The 24446-nt window shown below is 51.0% G+C and overlaps 1 protein-coding gene across 5 annotated transcripts in view; it reads left to right on the top strand.

Moving 5' to 3' along the window:
- GRID1 (glutamate ionotropic receptor delta type subunit 1) overlaps window positions 1-24446 on the top strand; it is a 671373-nt gene that overhangs the window by 120367 nt on the left and 526560 nt on the right. For all 5 annotated transcript variants that reach the window (XM_060286217.1, XM_060286219.1, XM_030862796.2 and 2 more), the window contains exon 3: window positions 11082-11366. In XM_060286217.1, coding sequence (XP_060142200.1) covers window positions 11082-11366 — 285 coding nt within the window. The remainder of the gene's footprint in view (window positions 1-11081; window positions 11367-24446) is intronic.

A 24446-nucleotide genomic window follows, 5' to 3' on the forward strand; every position in this document is an offset into this window, starting at 1 on the left:
TGCCCTTTGGGAGGGCTTCAGGCATGGTTCCAACCAGGTGACAGGCCAGGGAGTGGCACAGAGGGCTGGATCCACCTATGCCTGACTTGCCCAGGCTGTTGGAGGGGGACTGAGGTGTGTGTGGGTGTTCCTGTGGATACTTACCCTAAAGACAACCCCGTAGGATGGTGACAACCTATGGCCTTAAGGTTTGCCTGGTGATAGCAACCATCTGGGGCTGCCCAGTGATGGTGGTGGACCAAGGCCAGCATTTGTACTCATCCAGCATTGTCCTATTGTTGCCGGCTCCCCTGAGGCATCTGAGTGTCCATCCCAGCCTGGGTGCTAGGGGCAGAGAGGCCTTTAGGGGTTCAGTCCAGAAGGTGACAGAGACCCCTGAACAAACAGTGACACTGAGCTGTAATCGTGTATGTGGTAGGGATGCAGCAGGCGTAAGGCCTGAGCTGTTCTAACTGGGTGAAGAAGGCCTCTGGAGAGGAAGAGGCACTTGAACTGGGTCTGGAATGATGAGGAGGGGACAGTGATGTGAATTTCTAGTAGGGGAGTGCAGGTGCAGAGATTTGAGCCTGACATAGCCTGGCCTCAGGGACCCCTGCTTTGCACCCTGGAGCCTGGGAGTTGCCTTCTGGAAGCCTGCTGGCAGCCCAAGCTGCAGGATTAGTGTGAAGTCTTGGAGCTGGAGCTCAGCACTGGAGCTTGGCAGGATGGGGATGTTTCCGCGCCCTCCACGTTTTCCTGGAAGGGGTCACGGCCCAGAGGTGACACTTGTTCCTGCTACACTAATCCCCTGGGCGGGGAGGACCAGAGAGCTGAAGGCCTACAGGTGGGCATCCGTGGGTCAGCTTTCAAGCCCCGGATGAAGCCTAGGGCCAAGGCATAGATGTGGGGCTCTGTCCCTTTGGGCCGGTCAGTCCTACAGGGAGAGGGGGCATAGGCTGGCGGGGGAGAGAGTGAGATTTGCATACACATATACTCTCTCTCTCTCTGACAGAGAGCTGAGACTTAGAAAGTGGGAAACAACAGAGAGAATAAGAGAGATATCAGAGAGAGCTAGAAAAAGTCAGACATGGGTTGAGATGGAAAGGGAGAACCTGAAGCCTCATGGTGTCTCTGTTCCCCATCTGAGAGGGCGAGTGGGCCCTGGAAGGAGCACCAGGCTGGGGCCTGGTGTCTGGATGGCCTTGGCTTTCCGGAGACAAATGCAGGTGGAGGGAGGGGAGAGGCAGGCACGGAGCTGGCCTCGGGCACCCTGGGGATGCGGGGAGGACTGAGGTCAGGCTCCGTGGTCTGGCCTGTCCATGTATATCCAAACGTGACCTCTGGTTCACTGCGCTCATTTAATCCTCGTAACAGTCCTAGAGGTGGGGACTGTTCTTAGCCCATTTACAAGTGAGGAATTGAGGCTCAGAGAGGTTAAGTGACTTGCTTGAGGGCACACAGCTGTAGCAGTGGGCCTGCCTGCCTCCTGGGCCCATGTGCTCAACTTTGAGGTCAGGGGCAGCTCAGGGTTTCAAGTCAGGCTCCCCTGTGACTTCAGGCAATACCCCAACCTCGGGTCTGTGCCTCCTGTCTAAAATGGGGTAGCAGAACCCACTTCCCTGGGAGGCTGTGGGGCTCAGTGATTAGTTGGATGGGCCCTGAATGGTGCCTGGCCCGTACTTTGCCTTTCAAACTCCTACTCATCCTCCAAGACCCATCCCAAATGCCTCTTTCTCTATGGAACTTTTCCTTGACATCTCCTTGCTAGGTAAAATTAATCATTCCTTCTCCTGCAAGATTCTGGCACACTTCTCTTGAGTGTGTATTATTTGACTTTATGCTGAATCCCTAAGGTTCCCTTAGGAATTCCTAAGAAAAAGGAATGAGTCCCACAGCCTTCTGTATCTCTAGGCACAGGACCTGATACAGCGATGATCAGAGGATTTGGGGTGAAGGAATGAGTAAGTGCAAGCACAGATACACGGTGAGGGGAGCCCAGGAAAAGACGTCTGGCCTCGGGGCAGAGATGCTGCAGGAGGCCCCCCTCCCCGCCGTGCTTAGCTGCTTTTGAGGTTCTCTGAGTCTCCTAGGACTCATCACCGTCCTGATTTAACTTTCACAGTGTGGGCTTCCGGTGAATCCCGGCCTGGGAGCCTGGTGTTCCCTTGGTGGAGCAGTAAAAGTCATTAACGAGGAGCCAGAGCGCTATAAATAAGCCAGCACGATCTCACCAGTGTTCCCTGTGTTTCCAATCTGCAGGAGCAGGGAATCCGTTTTGATTCATTAATTGGCATAAGGATGAGGCCCCAGAGATTGGCATGGAGCCACCGGCCCTTCCCCACCCTACTGGTTGGCTCCGTGCATCCCGCCTGCACCAGCTGTCCCCCTGCCCTGGGCTACAGTCCAACATCCAGTGGGACCCTTTGGCCTTGCTCCTGTTCCCCTCCTTGGGCTGGGCTGACCGTGAGGCCAGAGGGGCGTGGGAGATGCTGCAGGAGAGGCACCCTCCCAGGCGCTGCTGCAAGGCAAGGCTTGGGCCCAGCCAGCTTTCCTCTCCACTGTCCCCTTGGTAACCTCTAAGCTCTTGGTGAAACCCGCCTTAGAGTGGCGGGTCAGCTTTAAGAAACTCCCCTTCTCCACATTGTGGGAGTAGCTTCACTCCGGGGAGGACCTGAGCATCTGGGGACCTTGGCAAGTTTGAAAGCTCTGCCTCACCCATGCAATATGGACACCAATAGAGCTTGTCTTATGGAGTTGTTAAGAGTATTAAATAGTTTGTTGCTTTGCTAGGCCATGCTGGGGGCTGGGCCAGAGGCTAGGAGGGTGTGCAGTACACAGGTGCTTCTGCTCACGGGCTCATGGTTCAGAGGATGGGACAAAACAGTCCACGATTGCAAACGTCAGTGGGTGGTCTGCAGGCGGAGTACCGTGAGGGAAGATTGGGCTCGTGGAAAATTCAGGGAGTCACAGTTACCCCAAAAAATACAGAATGGGGAGAGATAGCCAGACAGGAGTGGGAGGAGTGTGGTAGGCCAAGGGCAAGTATGTGAGGAGACCCACAAGTGGGCAAGAGCTTGGGCATCCGAGTTACTGCCCAAAAGCCAGCTACCTGGAACACAGGGCACGGGTGTGATGGCGCAGGGCCCTGTCGGGCTGTGGACTTTATTTTAAGGGCGACGGGAAGCTAATGCAGATTTGAAGCAAGGACAGCACAGTCTGGTTGGCATTTTAATCTATGAAGGCCAGTGCACTGCAGTGGACTGAATGGGTGGCATGTGGATCTGGGGGAGGTTGGTGTGTGGAGGTCCAGTGGGGAGATAGTAGTGGTTTAGACCAAGGTGATGGCATTGGAGATGGAGGAAAGTTGACAGATCCAAGATACATTGTGGAGATAAAACAATCAGGACTTGGTGATGGCTTGGGTGCAGAGGGTCAGGGAGAGAGAAGGTTCAAGAACAACTGGGTGCTTGGGAGTGCCCCTTTACGGACATTGGGAGACCAAGAGGGACAGGATCACACCCCAGAGAGCTCGGTGTTGACGCAACAAGTTAGAGCTGCCAGTGGACTCACTGTGGGAGGCGCCCTGGTTGGGGGTCAGGAGCCCAGCGAGGGCTGTGGGCTGGAGCGATTACAGGACCCGTCAACAGAACCGAGGTGTAACGTTCAAAGGGATGGGTCAGATATACCAAGGAAGGTTGATGAGTCCATAGAGAGGACACAGTGATGGATCTGGGTCTGGGTCTGGGAGACGGCAAGTCATGGGAGCAACCAGAGCTCGTAAGCAGGGGCCAGCCTGAGATGGGAGAAGCTTTCTTCCTCAGCTTTCAGCACAAATGCAGATAGGTGTGTAGATCTGGTGCTAAGAACTGGGGAGAAGCCTGGAAGGTTTGAGGAGAATGAGCAAGGTGGGTGGTGGAGAGGATGTAAGTGAATATGGCGGGGTGGGGAGCCCTGTTGAGGATGGTGACACGGCTTCCCCACTTCGGGTCCCCACGTTGCTGGGTGCGTGGGTCTCTCTGACTCTCCGCTGTTTGCTCACGGCCATGGAGAAGTGGGTGGGCAGGTGGACCCACCACGGTTGACCCTGGGTTGGGGTTTCCCAGCCATCCTATATAAGCAGAGAGAGCAGAGAGAGGCAGTTTGCAGCAGAGGGACTGTATGGATAGACAGACAGAAACCAAACTGAGCGAGGAGTCAGGAGTGAAGGCAGGAGGATGCTGGTGGGAGAGCCATTTAAGCAAAAGGTCTGTAGCACAAGGTGCTTGTCAGGTTTGTCCTGTGCTCAGGAGGGATGCGAGGCCTCAGTGACTCTCCCCTTTGGGGGCCTTTCGATGGCGAGAGGCGATGGGGTCAGGGTCCTGCTGGGCCCGAACTCTAGTGCTCACCTGTGAGTGGTGCTGCCGCCTGTTTCCTCCCATTTCCTGGTTTTGTTTACCTTTGAAATGTCTTAATAAAGCATGAAAAATAGTTATTCTCCATAGATCAGTAATTTACTGTGAGTTATGACAATATTAAATTTGGTCAATTATTCATCAGCTATAAAGTATTTATAAATGCTACCTTAATTTAAAGCATTAGCCGCTAGAATTCAAATATTAATAAAGTTGGTGCCAGCTTAAAGGAGGAAAGGAAGGGCACAGATAATGAGGGTAGCCTGGGGGAGGGTGAGCGCTCCTGGCTGTTCACATGGAGCCCGGACTGTGGGGCAGGCAGAGGTGCTGGAGGGCCTGGGGCTGGCCTGCTGCACCCCGTCGGAGAGAGATCATTACTTCTGGAGGGCAGGGCTGAGCCCAGGGCTGCCTGGAGCCAGCTCTCCCTTCTGCTGCCTGCTGTTACCAGCAGAGCCTTGCCCAGCTTCTCCGACAGGAGGGCACCTCTGCCAGGCTGCTTCCACTCAGGTGGAGTGCCCTCTCTCGCCTTGTCCATCTGGAGAAGTCCTGTCACTCTTTAAGGGGCTACCCAGAGGCCAGTTAGCACATGAGGTTGAAGGGGTGTGTAGCCGCAGAGAAGCAGGGGCTGCGTGGGCGATCTCACCTATTCGGGGACCACGTCAGGTCTTCCAGGAGGAACAGGTGTGGATGTGCTCTGGGCACCATGCATTCAGGGCACATGGTGGAGGGAAGGGCTGGGATGGCCGTGGTCAGCATCATTATTAGGTGACGGCACCAGGAATTGTGCATCTCTTCCAGCTCAAGCCTCCTGGGGTATTGCTCCCCCCAGTCTTGGCCTGAGAATTTTCCAGGAATGCCCATGGGGATGGAGAAGACTGGGCATGGATCAGTAGTGGTTCCCAGATTGATCTCAATGTCTGGGGGCACCCCTCTTATCCCCAACACCCACCTGAGGCCCCGAGTGACTTGATGAACCAAGGATTTGCCTTTAGCCGAGGGAGGCCTTGTTCTGGCTTGCTGGCTCCTTCTCTAGGGCCTGCGTTAAGTGTGGAGCTGCCCCAGGAGTTTCCATCCTGGGGATACGGATAGGGTTGGGTAGAGTCAGCCATGGAATCCTGGCCTCTGTCCTCTGCTGGCCACCATCTCTTCCTGGGACTGGCTGTAGAGGTACCTGGTGGTCCAGTTCTGATGCTCTCGTTGCCATTCACTCTCTGGCTATATGATCCTAGCCAAGTGGTCAGCCCTCTCTGCTTCAGTTTTCTCACCAGGGGATCAGAAACTCACCTGGGGTGAGAATTAGGGAGACCCTGCTTGTCGGTGCTACACCCGGCACATCCTACCCTGAGAGTCCTGTGTCTGGAGAATCCTGGATCAGCAGGACGCTGACATCTCAGGGGAAGCTGGCAGGGATGTGACTGTGGGGCTGTCTGGGAATGCTGGCTGAGCTCCGTGGATCCTCTTGCCTGGGCCCAACCCTGAGTCTGAACAGCCTGCTTCTTCCCGATTCCTGGGAATCCATCACGTGGCCCAGAGCCCTCTGCTCTCCTAGGCCGCTGAGCTTGGGTAAGGGGTCTTGAAGCTGCTCATTACAGTCATCTCTGCTTCTTACTTTCGCAGCGGATGAGCCATTCTTGGGGAGCTCATATCAATCCATCAAGCCTGCATTGTTATCATCAAGAGAGATCAGCTTTATGACCATATGATACTGGAGACAAAGAATGATAACAAAGGCTGTTATCTTCTAGTGAGCTGCAGAGGCACCTGTAAGCTGGAGACAGGTGACTTCTACATTCTTACTATGCATCGGGCAGTGCCAAGTGGTTCTTCACATACAAAGACCTTTCAGAGAATATGCACAACGGCTCTGTGAAGCGGGTGCCATGATCTTTCTCTGACAGAAAAAGCACAGAGGCCCAGAGAGGGTCAGCCCCTCGCCCAAGGTCCCACAGCATGTACGTGGCAGGGCCTGGATTCAGATCCAAGCCGTTGGACGCCGCACTGGGGTTCGGTGTCTCTTCTACAACTGGGTTGTGAGTTGTGTGATGTCCTATCCTAGGAATGAGCACACAACCTTGTTTAAGCTAATAGCTGGTGTGGCTTTGATCTGATGTATTTTGATCTTGTTATTTTTGTGTTAGGAGCCTCTAAATAACCATCATTTCAACAGTGCCCCAATTAGCAGCCATTCACAGTGGATTAGAAATTGACTTGTATCAGGCTTCTCCATTAGTGCCTGGGAGAGGCTTCCAGCCTTAATTACCCACGCTGCTCACCTAGGAGGTCGAGGCCTTGAGGAGCTTCCGTGGTGCTGCAGGTGTCCGTACAGGGGTGGGTCAGGGTGCCCACCTCCACGGGGAGGGTTGGTCAGCAGCAGGAGTGAGGTCGTTCTCTGTTGTAACTGCTATTTCTTGGGATCCTGGGCACGATTTGGGTGGGGACATTGATGGGGAGCTGGGGATGCCCAAGGAGAGGGGCAGGAAACTGACATGTATTAATATTTAGCATCTTTTCTTGTGCATGGCACGGGATCGGCATTTGTGGTCCACGTTCTAAGTCAGTGCTCCCGTAACTCTGCTGGGTAGAGGTTCATCTCTTCAATGAATAGGAAATGGGGGCTCAGGAAGGAGACATGCCCGTGGCCACACGGCCGCCGGCCAGAGGAGCCCAAACTGGAGCTTTGGTCTGTGAGATTCTAGCGCTCCTTCTGCTGCCCTGGTGAGCCCAGGCCCAGCCAAGAAGCTGGTGTCTCTGGCTGCCGCCGGGGCTGGGGCAGGGGGACCTGTTCCCTGAGCACATTCCCGCTGTCCAGCCCCTGTGTCTTTGTCCCACTGCACCCCTCACTCACACTGCTCCCCCCATCTCTCCTGGTCTAAATCCTTTTCTTCCTTTCAGGCCCTGATGCTGACCCCACATGAGTTCATCCTCTTCTGGGTCCCAGGGATCTTCCCCTTTCCTTCCTCACAGACCTAGTTGTGGGGTCTGGCTCCTTGGTAGATCCTAAGCTCCTCAGATGGGGCCTGTGTTCATCCTGCCCTTTGCCCCTCCCCCTCCCCAGTGCTCATTGCAGGGCTTTGTGCTTAGCGGGTGTGCTGAGTGATGCGTGAAACACACAAGAGGGAAGAGACAAATCCAGCCATGGTGAGCAGTGGGATGAGTGCCCAAATGGGGAAACTGGGCCTCAGGGAGGTCTAGTGACTTAATAACCCAGCATATGTGGAATGGGGATGGGGCTTGCCATCAGAAGTCAGGAAGTCCCTGAGAGGGAGCCAGGTGGGGTGGACGACAGAGAGCCAAGACCCAGTGATGGTGCAGTGGGTGTCTTGGGCCGGGACCAGGGGCTGGAGTTCCTGGGCAACTTTATACCCTAGTGATGTACAGTGTGTTTTGTAAGATTACTTTTTTTTTTGCGGTACACGGGCCTCTTGCTGTTGTGGCCTCTTCGCGCTGCGGAGCACAGGCTCCGGATGCGCAGGCCCAGCTGCCATGGCTCATGGGCCCAGCCGCTCCGCGGCATGTGGGATCTTCCCAGACCGGGGCACGAACCCGCGTCCCCTGCATCGGCAGGCGGACTCTCAACCACTGCGCCACCAGGGAAGCCCGTAAGATTACTTTTTAAACGTATTAATGCAGTGTATCAGCATTAAAGAGAATATGTACAAGAGAAGAAAGAAAAATCCATTTATCATCAGAGACCTCGGCTTTTAGTGTTTTCTCTTGCCTTTTTCATAAGCATGCTTTCTGCCTAGTCGTAATCCTGGTGAGCGTAAAATGTCGTGCCCTGGTTTTGTCACTTAGTCACCCCTCAGAAGCATTTTTAGACGAGAAGCCATCTTAGTCCAGCCCTTATCGGTTGTGCGGCTTCACATCTTGTTATCTGGAAAATAGACACAGTGATGCCTGCTGTACAGGGATGTCATGAGAATAATGTGAACTCATGTATATAGAGTACTCGACAGAGTTTTTGGCACAGAGAAAATTCTCACAAAATAGTCCCTCCTCCTACATAGCTTCATACTTATCCATTGTTGGAGGATTGTTTTCCTTTTGTAAAGGAATTACCTGTTCACGACATGAAATTTTGGCAAAATATAGAAAAGAAGGAAAACCACGTCTAGACCTCTTCTAAAATGCAGTCACTTTTAACATTCTGCAGTATTTCCTTTTGATCTTTCTTTCATGCATGTTAAGTTTTATTTAATTGGTATCATAAAATACATGCAATTTTCTATTACTTTCACATAACTATTTTATGACAGGCACTTTCCCATCTGTAGTATCTTCATAAATGGTTTTAAAGGCTGTGTGTGCTTTCAACAAATGGAACACTTTTATGTCACTCACCTCTTTGCATCTTTTAGATCGTTAGCAATAAATATATCAAGAGTCTGCATAAGTATCCTCTGAGTGTTTTTGGACCTGAAGCCATTTTTACAGCTTGGATGGATGCCCAAAGTGGCATTATTGAGCACAGGGCATGAAAATGTCAAGGCTTACGGTACTATTGTATCAGTCTTTACTGAGTGCTGTGTGCCAGACACACTGTGTGTCTGGAAAAGGATGGTGAGCAGAATGGGCATGGCCTTTGTCCCCTTGGAGCTTGAGGCGAAGTGGGAGAGAGAGACAGTTATACACGCAGTGCAGTGTCCTAATAGGGGAAGTGTGGGATGCAGATGAAGCACTTGACCAAGGGTCCTTAGTCTGGGGTTGTAGAGTCTGAGTCTTGAAGCGAGAGTGGGTGTGAAGGTTCAGGAGGCCACAGGAAATGTGATGGGTTCCAGGGGCCGAAAGGTGGGCCGTGGTCTGTAACAGAGCGGGCGGGGGCGTGTGAGGAACCTGAGGCTGCAGGCACTGGGGAGCCTGCAAGACTGCCGCAAGGAGTTTGACTCTGTCCGCAACGGTCTTGGGAGCCACCAAAGGGCTTTAAGCAGTAGCATGACATGATTGGATTTCAATTCAGGAGTGAACTTGGCCGCATGGAGCCTGAATGCGAGGGGCCAGAGCATTTAGGTGGCTGCATGATCTTCAAGAGAGACTGCAGAGAGTCTCTTGTTTAACCACCCCCTCCTCCTGCCTTGTGTTTGGAGGCAGAGGGTTCAGCCGGGAGAGTTGTGGGCATTTGAGTTGTCCTCCTACCGAAGCCCATGAACGTGCAAGGTGAGTGTCCGTGCGTGGGGAGCAGCTGGCCTTTGGTATTTGAAAGCTTGGAGGTGTCTTCCTCTTCCCGCACCTTTCCAGCCTCCTGCTACCTTGCTCCTTGGATCTCCTCTCCCTGGTCTCCATCTCCTCCTCCCAGCCTGGTCGGAGGCATTACATAAACCCAGGTGCTTTCAACCGAAAGAAACGTATTGTCAAAGTTGTTCAAAAGTCTGCCCTCAGACTCTAGGTCCATCTGATTCACTTTGTTATCAAGCAGAAACTAACACACCATTGTAAAGCAATTATACTCCAATAAAGATGTTAAAGAAAAAAAAACAAAGTCTGCAGCAGACGGCCTGCTGACATTCACAGGCTGTGTTTTGAAACTGCATCTGCTTCCACACATTCCTGCCATCACATAAAGCATTATTAATAAGTGTTTGCTTCAAAACTGGTGCAGTGGGTTGCAGTGTTGGGAGGTGCATCTTTCTGTTAATTGGTCTGATGTTCCAACAAGGTCTAAGTGTATGGCTAAAAGGGGTTCCTGGAACTCATGGCTGCTGGATGACTTCAAAAGGTGATCCCTGAGCGCAGCTACCCTAGAAATAGCTGCTGGCACCTGGTCATGTTCCTCCTACACACCTGCAGTCAGCGCCCCAGCTGCTGCACGAGCATCTTCCTTTGTTATTGTCAAGTGGCTTTTGAATAATCCTGGGCTTCTGGAACCAAATGCTTCCTCTGGGGTTTGACCTAGTATTTTTATGATATGAATCAAATGGACTTGGCCAGAAGACCTAGGGTTCCTGGGGGGTTTTGCCTACAATCTGGATCCTCCGGGGTAAGTTTCTCCCTGGCTTTCCGATGTTATTTATTTATTTATTTTTTCAGTACGCGGGCCTCTCACCGTCGTGGCCTCTCCCGTTGCGGAGCACAGGCTCCGGACGCGCAGGCCCAGTGGCCGTGGCTCACGGGCCTAGCCGCTCCGCGGCATGTGGGATCTTCCCGCACCGGGGCACGAACCCGTGTCCCCTGCATCGGCAGGCGGACTCTCAACCACTGCGCCACCAGGGAAGCCCTTTCTGATGTTATTCGTTCCCCTCAGCCCCAATCAGTTCAGTTCAGCCAACAATTGTAGAGTACACAGTGTATTCTTGGCCTGTGGCGTGGCCTTGGGAATACATGGGTCAACAAAATGAGCTCACAGCCCAAGTGGGAAACAGGATGGCTAATTTAGTAGCACTGATGGCTGTCTCAGGCAGATGTGGGTTGTGTCCCTGTTCTACTCTCCCTGCTTGAGTAGCCTAGGACAAATGATTTTGCCTCTCCTGACCTCTGTTTTCTCATCTGTTGAATGGACACAAGAACATCTAGCTGGCAGCATCACTAGGGCATCATAGACTGTGCCTGTGAGAGCCTCTGGCCTGGCCTGGCCTGACATGGGTTCTTGGTCCCTGGAGGGAGGCAGTGTTTTTTGGAACCCTGGGAATGAGCTGCCTGGCATGAGCTGTGCCAGTTGAAGCCAGGGCAGCATCACCCCCATGCTGACCCCACCCTCTCTCTCCCCTCTCTTTCCAGCCTGTGACCTCATGACCCAGGGGATTTTGGCCTTGGTCACATCCACCGGTTGTGCGTCTGCCAACGCCCTGCAGTCCCTCACAGATGCGATGCACATCCCACACCTCTTTGTCCAGCGCAACCCAGGGGGCTCTCCACGTACCGCCTGCCATTTGAACCCCAGCCCTGACGGCGAGGCCTACACGCTGGCCTCCAGACCTCCCGTGCGCCTCAATGATGTCATGCTCAGGCTGGTGACAGAGCTGCGCTGGCAGAAGTTCGTCATGTTCTACGACAGCGAGTACGGTGAGTTGGCGGTAGGGGGTGCTCTGGGGCTCTGGTGGGGGCATGGCCAGGCACTGGGAGACCTGCGAGCTGGACCATCGCTCGTGGAGGCTGAGCGCTTTGGAGTGGGCTGGGTGTGGACAGCAGTTGGTGGTCTGAGCCAGGTGGGTCTTTGGGTGGTAGGACTGAACCTCAAGCTTTGTGAGTGGGGGAGGAACTCTGAAAACAGATCTGTAGACAGGAGCTAAAGTTGCCTAGCAACAACACCTTATCATGACAGCTGAAGTTGGAATCATCTTAAGAGTTTTCAATAAAATATTAATAAACCACTGGCAGGGATCTGAAGGGCTGCACGCAGGCAGTGGTGGAGGCTGGCCAGCATGGGTCCTCCTGGAAGCCTCCTCTGCAAAGTGTTCCCCTCTCACTGGCCGCTCTCCCAGCCTTCCCAGCTCCTTATCTCCCTCTGCCCTGATCTGCCCTCAGTTTCAGGGTTTCTGGCTGGGGCAAAGGTCAGGGGGAGGGACACCCTGAATGTCATGGAGCCAGGCTGGGGTTGTGTGGGTCTGGGGACACTGGCCATGGCTGGTCATGGCTTCTTCGAAGGCCTCCCATATGAAAAAAAAAAATCATAATTTGCTTGTGAGGAAACTAGAACAGTGGGCTTTGAGGAAATAGCTTTAGGTTTTCTATGACTGCTTTGTGAAAACAGACCATTTCTAGTCCCAAGATAAAATGGTTTCCACCTTATGCGTTTTTCTAAAAAAAACCTTTTTATTTTGAGTTAATTGAGATTCACATGCAATTATGAGAAACAATTCAGAGATTCTGTGTGCTCCAGCATCTTGCCTGTCATACCATATCACAAGTGGGATTTGACCTTGACACAATCCATAGGCTTTGCTCATATTCACCAGTTGACATGCACTTGGGTGTGTGTATTCACTTCTGTGTGATTTTATCACATGTGGATTCATGTGACCACCACAGTCAGATGCAGAGCAGTTCCCATGCTACCCTTTTATAGCCACAGCCACCCACATTACGTGTCTTTAAAGGGTGTGGGGGACTGGTGATGGTCAGCAGCTGCATAGCTGGGACCAGGGTAGAATGGGGTGGACCCTCGAAAGTCCTGTTTTTCTCTCTTGGTGAAATAATTCCTTTGCCAAGGATGTAACTAAGAAGAGAAACCAGCATATGTTTGCCTTTGCCTAAATACTCTGCTTCTCTAAGACCAGAATGTTGTCCTCAGCTCTTGAGCAAATATGCTGTTGAGAGTCTTCCAGAAGGAACTGAAAGAGCAGAGAGTCACTGTGCTGAAATTAAGATGAGGTGGTGATGGGGAGAAGGGCAGCCGGAGGCTCCAGGCGCTTGAACTGGACTCTCTCCAGGAGTTGGTCTCTCCTTCCAACCCTGCTCAATCCCTGACTCTGGGAAGGCGTTTGAGACCATGTCATAGCACCTCTTAGTGGCCCAGCCTTCCCCTGACAACCCTTTGTGTTGGTGGTTCAACCCCCGACCTTGGGTCTGCTCTGAGGCTGCATCCTGTAGGGAGGTGTGGACACTGCCAGGGCTGAAGGTCCAGTGTCTGTAGACCCTTCCCACCTCACTGCTCCTGGTTTCTTTGCTCTCCTTTTGCTCTGACCTATAGAAACTCTTCAAGCCTTGGTTCTTCCTAAGCCCTTAAGGTGGCTTTGGTGGGAACCTCAGCCATAGGAAGCAGTTATCAGCTCTCCAGCCTGCCTATCCCATCTGGGCTCCTGTAATTCTTGAAGACCAAATGACACCTAATGGCACTCACTCAAATTCTGTGTTTTCTTCTTCTTACATTCCTTACCTCCACTTGGCTCAAGGATCAAGTCCCCAAGGAAGGGCGCCTGATCTCCACCTGTCTGCAGACTCCTCCCTTTCCCATAGAGCTGGTTCCTTGGTTACATGCTCTCACAGACACACGTCTCCTTCCTTCAGCCTGCTCTCAGCTTGTTGCAACACACTCATGAGGGCTAATCCTTGATGAGCAGTTACTCCCACCCGGGCTCTAAGCTCCAAGACAGTGGGCCATGTGCTCTTCCCTGCTATGTCTCTGCTGCTTAGCATGGTGGCTGGCACACAGTAGGCCCTAAGAAATTGTCACTGTGTGAATGAACCAACTCGTTTATGCGGGCATGGACTTTTCAAACAATTTTCCCACAAGACAAAGGAGAAATGGGGGGAAAGACAGGGACACTGAATAGTCTGACCTCTGAGGTAGGGGAAGTGAGCTAGGAAACAGATGTTTCATTCTGTAGGCACACTCCTCTGCCCCTCTCCTCTCCCACCCAGACCCTCCAATCAAACCAAAAGATGTGCCCCTCTTTTCTGACACGGAGACCTTTGCTACCTTTGGTAGGGTTGAAGTGAGTTTTCAACTAAACTGGCCTTTATTAGTAGTAATTCTATAAAGACACAGGGTACCCAATAGCTTTCCTCTGGTGGACCACCGCAAGCAATTGGTTGAGCCTTGAATGCTGTGTTGGGAAGGATTCTGAGGAAGCATGTAGGCTCAGCAATAAAAGCGCTGTGATTGCTCCATGAAGCACCATGTTTGCGGGGACGGGCTGGCAACATCCTGCCCTGTTTGCAGATTCTGATCTGGAAGGTAGGGGAGAATCAGGCATTTCAGAGATGCCTTACACTTGGCTGTCGCTGTCCAAGGTGCTGATCCATTTGGCGTTAGCCTTTCTGGAGGCCAGTGCTCTTTTTTTTTTTTTTAAATATAAATTTATTTTATTTATTTATTTTTGGCTGCGTTGGGTCTTGTTGCTGCGTGCGGGCTTTTTCTAGTTGCGGTGAGCGGGGGCTACTCTTCGTTGCGGCGCGCGAGCTTCTCATTGCAGTAGCTTCTCTTGTTGCGGAGCACGGGCTCTAGGCACGCGGGCTCAGTAGTTGTGGTGCACAGGCTTAGTTGCTCCGCAGCATGTGGGATCTTTCCAGACCGAGGCTCGAACCCATGTCCCCTGCATTGGCAGGCGGATTCTTAACCACTGCGCCACCAGGGAAGCCCACCAGTGCCCTTTCATTGGGTACTATGCAGAACTTCCTGGCTTTGCCTTCCCTGGTCATTGGCCCCCTGATTTGACAACCTTTGAGGCAGGGTTTCTACCCCAAACATTCTCTATAAAACGTTCACCACTGTTACTTGTTTTGGCCATGCCCCTCAGGCACAGCCCAACCTCTGGCCCATTTTTAACATGTTAGATGAGCCAAGGCGGTAGAAGCCCACATGCTCTTTGATGCAGCCCCAAGAATTCGGGGTGTGGATGCTCCCTCAGCTTGGCTGGCATTGGCCTCTCCGAGGGCCGTGGGTGGATTTACATTGCTGATATGCCCAAGACAAATGGTGCCTCCACAACTCCTCAGGGCCCTTCCTCCACCCGATCACTGCAACACTAGCTGCAGTGAGCCCAATTAGAAAGCAAATTGAGTGTAAAGACTGTTTCATTCCTTCCAAAGTCAAACAGAAGTGGTTTGGGGATATAGTGACTTTTTTTTTTTTGATGCTGATCTGCAAGTATCTTTACATATATTATTTGATTAAAGCCATTTAATAACTCTCTGAGGTGGGATTATTGCTTCATTTTACGGATGAGGAACGTGAGGCTCAGAGAGATTCTTTCTGACTTCGATGCCCATGCACTTAGCCAAGGCGCCATCCTATTTCTGTAATCCGGGGCTTGCTAGGCTCCAACCTTCTTCTCCTAGCCCCAGCCAGACAGAGTTAATGCCAAGGATGGGGTGTGTGGAATGGACTTGGCATGCCCTAGCTTTGTCCAGTCAGTCACTTGCTAATGAATGTCATATGTAAGATCCCACTCTTGCAAGGTGAGGACTGATCCTTCCTCATTTGCCCCTCAGCCTCCCTTTAAACAAAGGCATGTCCTTCCCTGGGTGGAGCCTGAGGACTGGGCATCTGAGTCAAGAGTCAAGGGTCAGAGAGACAAAAACACGTTCTGAGAGAGAGTTTGGCAGAGTGGTGGGAGAGGAGTTTGTGTATTTAAGGTTTACAAAATGCAAGATGTGCCATTTGGTAAAATTCCATCAAAAATACTTGTGTGCTTGTTGTGACAGCGAAAGGAAAAATGAAAGAGAAGCTGGCATTTGGGAGAGAAAATCTGTAACATTAAAATACCAAAAGTTTGGATTGAACCGAAGAGATAACTTTCTGACTTGCCACTTCAAATTCTGGGATATTCGTGTGTGTCTTGAGGAGGATGTGCTAGGAGCTGCAGGCACAGTTTCTCCCTGGTGAACACATCTGGATGAGGGGCGTATGACTGGGATCTTAGAAATCTCTGACTCATTCGTTCAACAAATATTCACTGAGTCCCTACCATGCACAACTATTTTGCTAGGTACTCTTTTTACATGAAGAAACAGATGGGTGGAGTATCTTGGCTGAAGTTGCACAGGGCTGGGATGTGAAGTCAGGACCCCAGGGCTCTTTCCTCCACAGCATCTCTGGGGTGTGGTGGTCCCTCTTGGCCTCTGGGCCAGCTTGCAGGCCTGGAATGCGGTTGGGAGCTGGGATTCCACAGGAACAAAAGCTTAAATCTCTAAATGTGTGGCCGTTTCCTATTCGTGCTTGTTTGAAAATTATTTTAAAAAGTTTAAAAGTTGCACATGTTTACAATGTATATGTCAAGTTAAAAGAATGGTGATAAAGTGAACTCCCATGAACCCAGACCAGTTTAAAACTGTGTAGGAGCCCTTGTATGTCCAGCTCATATTGTGTCGTCTCCTACCTAGGGGACATAAACACTATCTTGGTTGTGTTCTAACCAGTTCCTTGCTTTTCTTTATAGTTTATCATGCAAGTATGGATCCTAAGATACATATTCCTTAGTTTGGCCTCTTTGTGAACCTTAAATATCTGGAGTAACACTTCTGTACACTTTCATGATTGCTTTCTTTTTTATTCCATATTAGGTTTTTGAGATCTGTTCACTTGATGCAGATGGGTATATGTGATCATTTTTACTGCTGCAAAGTATCACCTGATTTATTATCCATTGTGTTCCTATGGGCATTTGTTTCCAGGTTTTTGCTATTACAAATAATACTGATAAGATTATTGGTGTTCGTGTGCAAGAATTTTTTCAGGGTCTATCTCAAAGGAGCAGAATTGCTGGACTATTGGGTATGCATGTTTCACTTTAGTATATCATTCCAAATTGCTTTCCAAAGAATTTCTATCTGTGTTCACTGCTCTCTGCAATGTATGAGCGTTCTCAAAGCTCCCCAACTTCACCAACACCTGGTACTGTTTTTACTTTTAAGATTTTCATGTGAAATGGTATCTTGCTGTGATTTTAATTTATAATGCTGTGATAAAAGATGAGGTTGAGAATCTTTTCATATCTTTATGCACTATTTTTGTTTGCTCTTCTGAACACCTGTATGTAGTTTTAAATTTTTGCCTATTTTTAAGACTGAGCCTTTTCTTTTGTAAGTTAGAGATGTTAAATACCTTCTTTCAGTTAGTTGTCTTAATTCACAGAAGTTCTATATTGTACTGTTTTCAAATTTATTTATCTTTTAGACAAATAGCTCTGTTTCCTGTCTCATTTAAGAGGTCCTTCCCTATCCAAGTGGCATAAAGATATTCTCCTGCTGAAACCTCACTCTCTGCACTGAGAACAAATGTTGTCCTCCTGCCTGGATATCCATAGCTAGGCCCTGCCCCTGGGTGTGCCTGGATCCCAATGCTAGACCACCTCTCCCTGCAGCCATGGCCTGACATTCCTTGCTGACACTGCTCTGCTCTGCTCTGGCCACGGAGCTGATCTTATTCTTGGTGGTGATTGCACAGCCTGTGGCATGGTGGCTTGGGAGGGCTTCCAGGAAGAGGTGGCATGTAAGCAAGGGTCTGAAGGACTAGTAGGAGATAGGCAAGCAGAGGGCACTGGAGGAGGAGGGGAGGAAGCGTGTCCCAGGCAGAGGGAAAAGCATGCTGGAAGGCCTGGGGGCAATGGAGAGGGGAAAGATCGTATGGCTGGGTTGTGGGCAGTGGCCATGGGTGAGGCTGGAGCTCTGGGCCCGGCAGGCCTTAGAGGCCTCACTGATGAGCTCAGAGTCCCCAGAAATCCTTGGGAGCCATAGCTCACTACCTCAGGTGGTGCCTTCGGGTCCTATTCTTCACGCCCAGTCCAGAGACCTGAGGATAGACATGGGGTCTCCATCTCTAGAGGGCTCTGGTTCTTCAGTTGCCTGTGTCCGGACTCATTGGCTGTCTACGAAAGGGAAGAAATTAACGCACAGAGAAGAGCTGTGGTCTGACTGAGGACAAATCCCAGACCCAGAGTCCAAGCCAGAGGCAAGGCCTGAACTTCCCAAGTAACTCAGGTGGCCCAGGTATGAGTGAGTAACAGTGCACGTCTCTCCAGCTGTCACTCTGAGCAGGGCACTGAGGTCCAGCTCACATCATCCTTATGGCAACCTTTCCAGGTGGGTGTATACTATCTTTGTTTTACATATGAGGAAACTGTGGCTCAGAGAAGTAAAGGGATGTGCTCTAGGTCGTATGGCTGGTGAGCAGGGGGGTTGGCCAGGTCTGATTCCCAAAGCCCGGGTATCACAGCTCTGCTCACAGCCTCTTGGTTCTCATGGCAAAGCTGTAGGGAACAAACACCTCAGGTAGACTCTTCTTAATGCACAAGGATTTATTGTAGCATTGTTGGTAACTGCAGACATTCCAACAATCTTAATGGTTAAGTATATTATGATACATATATATAATGGAAAACTATGGTTCTTTATGTATTAAGAAGCCATAGTTCCAACACATGGTACTGTTAGCTCACAATAGCAAAGTGAGAACAGTGGTGTCAGTATTGCTCTGGGTCAAGGCAAGCTCACACGTGTGTATATCTGAGTACACATACAGTCATAAAGGAGTGCTGTGTTAGGGAGGGAAACACAATGACTTGGGACGGGGATGGGAGATATATTTCTTACTGCATATTTTAAAAATATCTTTCAAGTTTTGTTTCAAGTACAAAAAATAAGTAAGTAAATAAAAAAGAGTGGAGGTTGCCATCCCTCCCTCCTACTGACTGCCCATGGTGACTTCTCTGAACTTCTGCTTTCTCACCTAAGGAACAGGGATGGTAATTTCTGAGCTACAGAGTAAAACCCCCAGCAGAGTTCCTGGTACATGGCAAGTGGTCTATATGATAGTAACAAATCATGTGTGGGAACCAGGAGTGGCAGTGGTCAGTATTCCCTCTCATGGCTGGGTGTGGGCTCAGGGCTTGGTAGAGTCTTGGCAAAAGAGCTTTGGCTGTTTGCCCCTCCTCAGGATTACTCTTGAGTGTAATGGTTAGGAGCAAGGACTCAGGAGCAGTCTGCTTCAGTTGAATCCTGGCTCTGTCTCTATAGCTGTGTGACATTGGAGAAGTCACTCAACCTCTCTGTGCAACAGTTTCCTTATTTGTCAAATGGGGATAAATAATCATTTCCGCCCAGTGTGCTTGATGTGTGGGTTAAATGCATTAATACACGCCAAGAGCTTAGCACAGCGCCTAGCACATGCTGAGTACTCAGGAAGATTTCCTTGCTCAGGAACTGCACCCAGTGGTGGCCCCTTTACTGCCCGTTCTCCGTTAGCCTCTGAGCTGGTTCATCTCTGCTGTGGCCCAGAACACATCTTAGTTATATTCTTGGTGCTTGTGGAAGGGTCAGCTCTCTCACCTGCAGGGGACACTCCAGGCCTCCCTGGCAGCAGGGCTGAGCTGCTGGGCGTCACTGCAGGCTCACTGCGCGGTCCCAGGTAGCTCTGGTGAGCCATTGCACCTTCTCAGCTGGACAGCCTGACAGTTTCTTGTGGCAAACATCTGTCGGCTGTTGGTCCTCACCCTTGAGTCCTCCTGACATGAAACTCCCCGGGAGAAAGAGAATTACTGGACAAATGCTATTTTAACCAATGCTTTGTGCCAACGAAATCTCCTTTCTTGCCCCCGGCATAGGAAGTCAGATGACTGAACTGCGATGGTGAGCGTTCTCAAAAAAAAAAAAAAAAAAAAAAAAAGATGGTACTGATGAACCTAGTTGCAGGGCAGGAATAAAGATGTAGACATAGAGAATGGACTTGAGGACATGGGGTGGGAGGGGGAAGATGGGGTGAAGTGAGAGTAGCATCGACATATATACACTACCGAATGTAAAATAGTTAGCTAATGGGAAGCAGCAGCATAGCACAGGGAGATCGGCTCGGTGCTTTGCGATGACCTAGAGGGGTGGGATGGGGGGATGGGAGGGAGGCTCAAGAGGGAGGGGCTATGGGGACATATGTATGCCTGTAGCTCATTCACCTCGTTGTACAACAGAAACTAACACAGCATTGTGAAGCAATTATACTCCAATAAAGATCTATTAAAAAAAACACACATCCTATCATTATGGCATTAGTTTAAATTGAAGTAATAAATACTTTTTCCAGATGAAATGAACAAGTGAGTTTAATTGCTAGGAAACCTACCAAGAAGTTCACAACAACTTTACCGGGATGAGTGTTTTGTGTTTGTTCTCCGATCTAATTATAAAGCGACTGTACTTTGGGGCACGTAAATTGTAGCACTTGCTGGAAGATTAAAGTTCAGTAACGCTGAAGTTCCCTCACCCTTCCATCAGATTCCATGGTGCGTCCGAGGACATGAGGAGATGCCTGATGCAGGCGTGGATGAAGGACAGGAAGGCGAGGCTGCCCTGGCCCCCACGCATGGCCCATTGTGCAGCTGGGGCCCAAGGGAGTCGCCACAGCAGGAACTTGGCCAGGCCTACACCTCCCTCTTCCCATGTCGTGCCACAGTGCCCCCTTGGAAGACAAATGTGGCCCTGTCGACATCCCTCTCCTGCTGCCCCTGCTTTTCCAGACCTCTGCAGCCCCAGGATACAAGAGGGAACAGGTTTTGTTGTTAAATACTAGAATTCCAGGAAGGACACCCACAAGACGGGGCCCCAAATATCTGGGAGGACTGTTGGCCCAAGTGGGATCCTGATCCTGCCCGCGACACCCAGTGAAATGAAATATTACGTCCTTTTCGTTGTTTCAGTTGAACTATCTCCTACCCTCCCATCAGGGAGAGCAGGGCTCTTTCCTAATAGGATCCAGCAATGTCAGGAGAGTTCCTTAATTTTTTGAAATGAACTATGTTGAGGCATAATCGGCATGCAATAAAATACACTTATTAGACGTGTACTGTTTAATGGGTTTTGACAAACGTATGCACTGGCATAACCACCATCCTAGTCAAGGTGCAGAACATTGCCAGGTATAGAAATGCCTGTGCTGTGAAGAGAGAACATCATAGATAACTTCCTTCTGGCCCCAGTCACCTCAGCACTGGCTGGAAAGCCATAGGCCCTGAGAGCAATTCTATATGCCTGGAGCCTGCGTGTAGCATCTTCTGCTCCTAGGAGTGTTCTCAGGGACCTGGAGTGTCAGTGTGTCTGACCAGAAGACAGGGAGAGCATGGGGAGGAGTGGAAGGCAGGGGAGGGGAGGGGTGGGGGTAGCCAGGGAAGCCCTCTGGCAGCTGTGGCTGGCACTCGGACTGAAGCCATCTCCAGCCGGGATGAGAGCTCTGTCTGCTCATTGGCCAGAGATGGCCCCTCTTCCCTTGCCAAGCGACGCCTGGCACCTCCTTGAGAGGCAACATTCGGGTGGTCGTGGGCACAGACTCAAGCATCAGAAAAGAATGACATTCAAGTCCCTGCTCCATTGCTTACTGCATCCTGGGCAAGCTATGGGTGCCCTTCAGAGCCTTGGTTTTCCTGATCTGTAAGATGGGTATCATAGTGCTTCTTTCCTAGACTGCTGGTGGATCCTGGCCAAGCACGTTCTCAGCGGTATAGCAGGGTGAGAGCCTTATGCTTTAAAAGTTTTCCTTTGCTTCTCACAAAGGGAATCTCAGTGGATGCCACCCAGCTCTGAAGAAGCCTTTTTGGAGGCTTGGGAAGTGGGTTTCCTTGGCTGGTTGCTCAGCAGCTGGGCCCTGGGGGAGGGGAACCATGGGTCTTGCTGGTCTAGATGTGTCTAGACAGCATCTATGAGCAGCTTTAAGAACATCCTTCTCCTTGGGATTCTTGGGAGGCAGAAAGGCTCCAGGAATACCCTAAGATGTGAAGTGTTGTGTGGGAACACTTGGGGCACTTCTGCCCCCAAAAGCCTTCCCTCACCAACTCACTAAAAAATGGAACTCCTTTTCCTCTTGATACCCTCTTTCCTCTTCCTTGAATTATTTTTTTCATTGAATTTACCTGCCATTTACTTACTTTTTGATGTTTGTCTTCCCCCAATGAGAATGTGAGTTTTGTGTTTTATTATGTGACGCTGTGTACCCAGAATTTAGAACAGCACCTGGAACATAGTAGGTGCTCAATAAATACTCGATATATGAGTGAATGAATCTATATTTTGGGGTGCTTCATTGCCTATTTATTCTTCCAGGAAGCATTTGTTTCTTTATATGAGATTCCTAATTACGGCAGTAACATGTGATTTCTATGGAGTCCAAAGATCAGGCAAAACCTCACCCTCCTCCACTCCCACCAGTGAACTAGTGTGTTCAGGCTGCTGAGTTTCTGTCTACACCTTCCTTCTTGGAAAGTGTGGAGGGAGCACTTGTGTACCCAGGGGGAGGGCCTGATGAGAGTTCAGATGGGCCCAGCCCTTGAGAAAGCTCTCCCCACAGCTTCACAGGAGGAATAAACACAAAATACATGTTTATATCACAGTGTGAGGTTAATAGTGGCCGCTGAGGTGTTGTGGGTGAACACGTTGGGGAACTTGGGTTCCGTTCCTGCCTCAGCCTTTTTTCTCCCTTATCTCTGGGCCCATTGACAAATCTTTCTCATCCTTGGTTTTCTCATTTTGGCAGTGGGGATAATAAAAATGCCTACCTCAGAGGGTTCTTGGGAGGTTGAAATAAAATGAAATGATGGATCTGAGAGCAATTGAGCTCCTTGTGGTACCAGTCCATTTCTCATTTGTCTGACTACTCTTCAGCACCCAGGACAGCGCCGCAAGTGCTGGCCTGTGATCGCAGAGCCCTGAAGCCTAAACTGCCCCCCAGCCCCCTTCAACTCTGCTTTGGGAGGCGGTGGGTTCTGAATTAGCTGGGAGCAAGGAGGGCTTCGTCAGGTAGAGGAAGGGGGAGGGAGATCCCAGGTAGGGGAAACCTGTGTGCAAAACATCAGGGTGTAAAATAGCACGGCATGTTCTAGAGGAATGTTTGGAGGGCTAGCAGCTTACGCCGAGAGCTGGAAGTGATGGAAGGTGTCAGTGGGAAGGGTGGGCAAGGGCTGTGGCACACAGTCTCAGGCGACCTGACCGGGAGCATGTGAGTGGTTAATTCGTCATGTCTATGGCAGGGTTTCTCCTCTTCTGATGCAAGGCGTGTGTGGTGCTATCAAGGCTTGCCCTTCCATGGGAACTCTCGTGTCCAGTGAGATGCTTAGGAACAGAAGCCTGTTCTCTTTGGTTGTGTCACCCTGGAATGTGACAGGATTGAAGTTGCTTGTACATTGTGTGGCCAGTTCTCCATTGTAAGAAGTCTGGCAGTTTTGATTGGGGGGGCTGCTGCCCACCCCATGTTTCCCGCTGGAGGCTCTGAGAGTGGTGACAAGTTCACTTGAAAGCAGAAGATGGAGGGGTCACACTGACATGGCCACGTTCGCTATAAGTGGCATTATGTCTCTTCTCCAGGCCGCTGTTTATCCAATCCCTTGCTGACCTGGTACCTGTGAGGGCTTGCCTGCGTCTCGCCCCAAGCCTCCTGGTCCAGGGCAGGGGCCTGCACGTGGGCCTGGCATGCTGTCGTGATTTTTGGTTTAATTGTTTTGGGATGCCTTGTTTGCTTATTTGTTTATTTCCTGCACGCATCTAGAGAGGGTTTGCAGAGTCTTCTCATGAGGCGCGGCGGTCAGAAAATGAAGACAGGGCCATAGTGGCTGCGCTGGCTGGGAGGCTGGTAAGGAGTGCCGTGAGCATGCTCTCCTGGCAGGCAGGATGGGGGAAGGAAGCCGTGGCTTACAGGGCGTCCACGTCCTCCAGAAGGAAGAAGCAGGACAGCTTGCTCCTCAGAGGGACCAGGCTTCTCCAGCACTTCAAAGAATTCCCCCGGAGGAACCTGGTCTGTGCAGGGGACACGGAAGACAGAGTGTAATAGTAATCCCGGCTCAACTTTAAAGCACAAGCAGAGGTGGGTTTTGTTTGACTGTCACTCACAGTCCTCTGACTATGGAGGGTGGTCTCAGGCTAGAGCTCGCCATTCCCGGAGGGCGGGTCCGACTGCCCCCACCTGAGCTTCCTTTAGGCTGGTCTTCATGGGGTCCGTGGATTCTTTTTGCCCACTGAGCAAGGCCTCCTGTATCTAATCAGTCCAGTTCCATCGGCCAGACACCCACCGAGTTCCAGGTGCTGTGCTGGGGAATTGGAGGTGAGCGTGGCAGGCATGGCTTTTGTCCCCTTGGCCCCAAGGGTAACTGCCTTCATTGGGGAAGAGGGTCGCGACGGAGGCCGTGCTGTGACGGCCACTGGAGCTGCCGCAGGGAGCTCGGCCTGCCCGGCAGAGCCTGGGAAGGCCTTTGAGAATGGAGTTCAGTCCGGATGGAGTGAGGAGGGCCGAGCAGAGGGGAGGGCAAGGCGGGCAGATATGGGGGCCCAGGGGTGAGAGAGCTGGAGGAAGTTCTGTCTGGCTGGATCTAGTGTCTGGGGTCAGGGACTGGGACATGGACCTGGCCCAGGTGGTGGAGAGGCTGAGTATTCTAAAGGCAGCGGGGAAACATGGAAGGGTAACTCACTCTGCTTTCTTTGCTTTGTTGATTTTTCTTTGAAATTATTTTTATTGTATAAGTAATAATACAAAATGAATATGTCTTGTAAAAAAAAGGGTAAACAGGGCTTCCTTCGTGGCGCAGTGGTTGAGAGTCCGCCTGCCGATGCAGGGGACACGGGTTTGTGCCCCGGTCCGGGAAGATCCCACGTGCTGCGGAGTGGCTGGGCCCGTGAGCCATGGCCGCTGAGCCTGCACGTTTGCAGCCTGTGCTCCGCAACGGGAGAGGCCAC

Source organism: Globicephala melas, chromosome 16 (assembly GCF_963455315.2).
Source record: "Globicephala melas chromosome 16, mGloMel1.2, whole genome shotgun sequence".
Lineage (NCBI taxonomy): Eukaryota > Metazoa > Chordata > Mammalia > Artiodactyla > Delphinidae > Globicephala > Globicephala melas.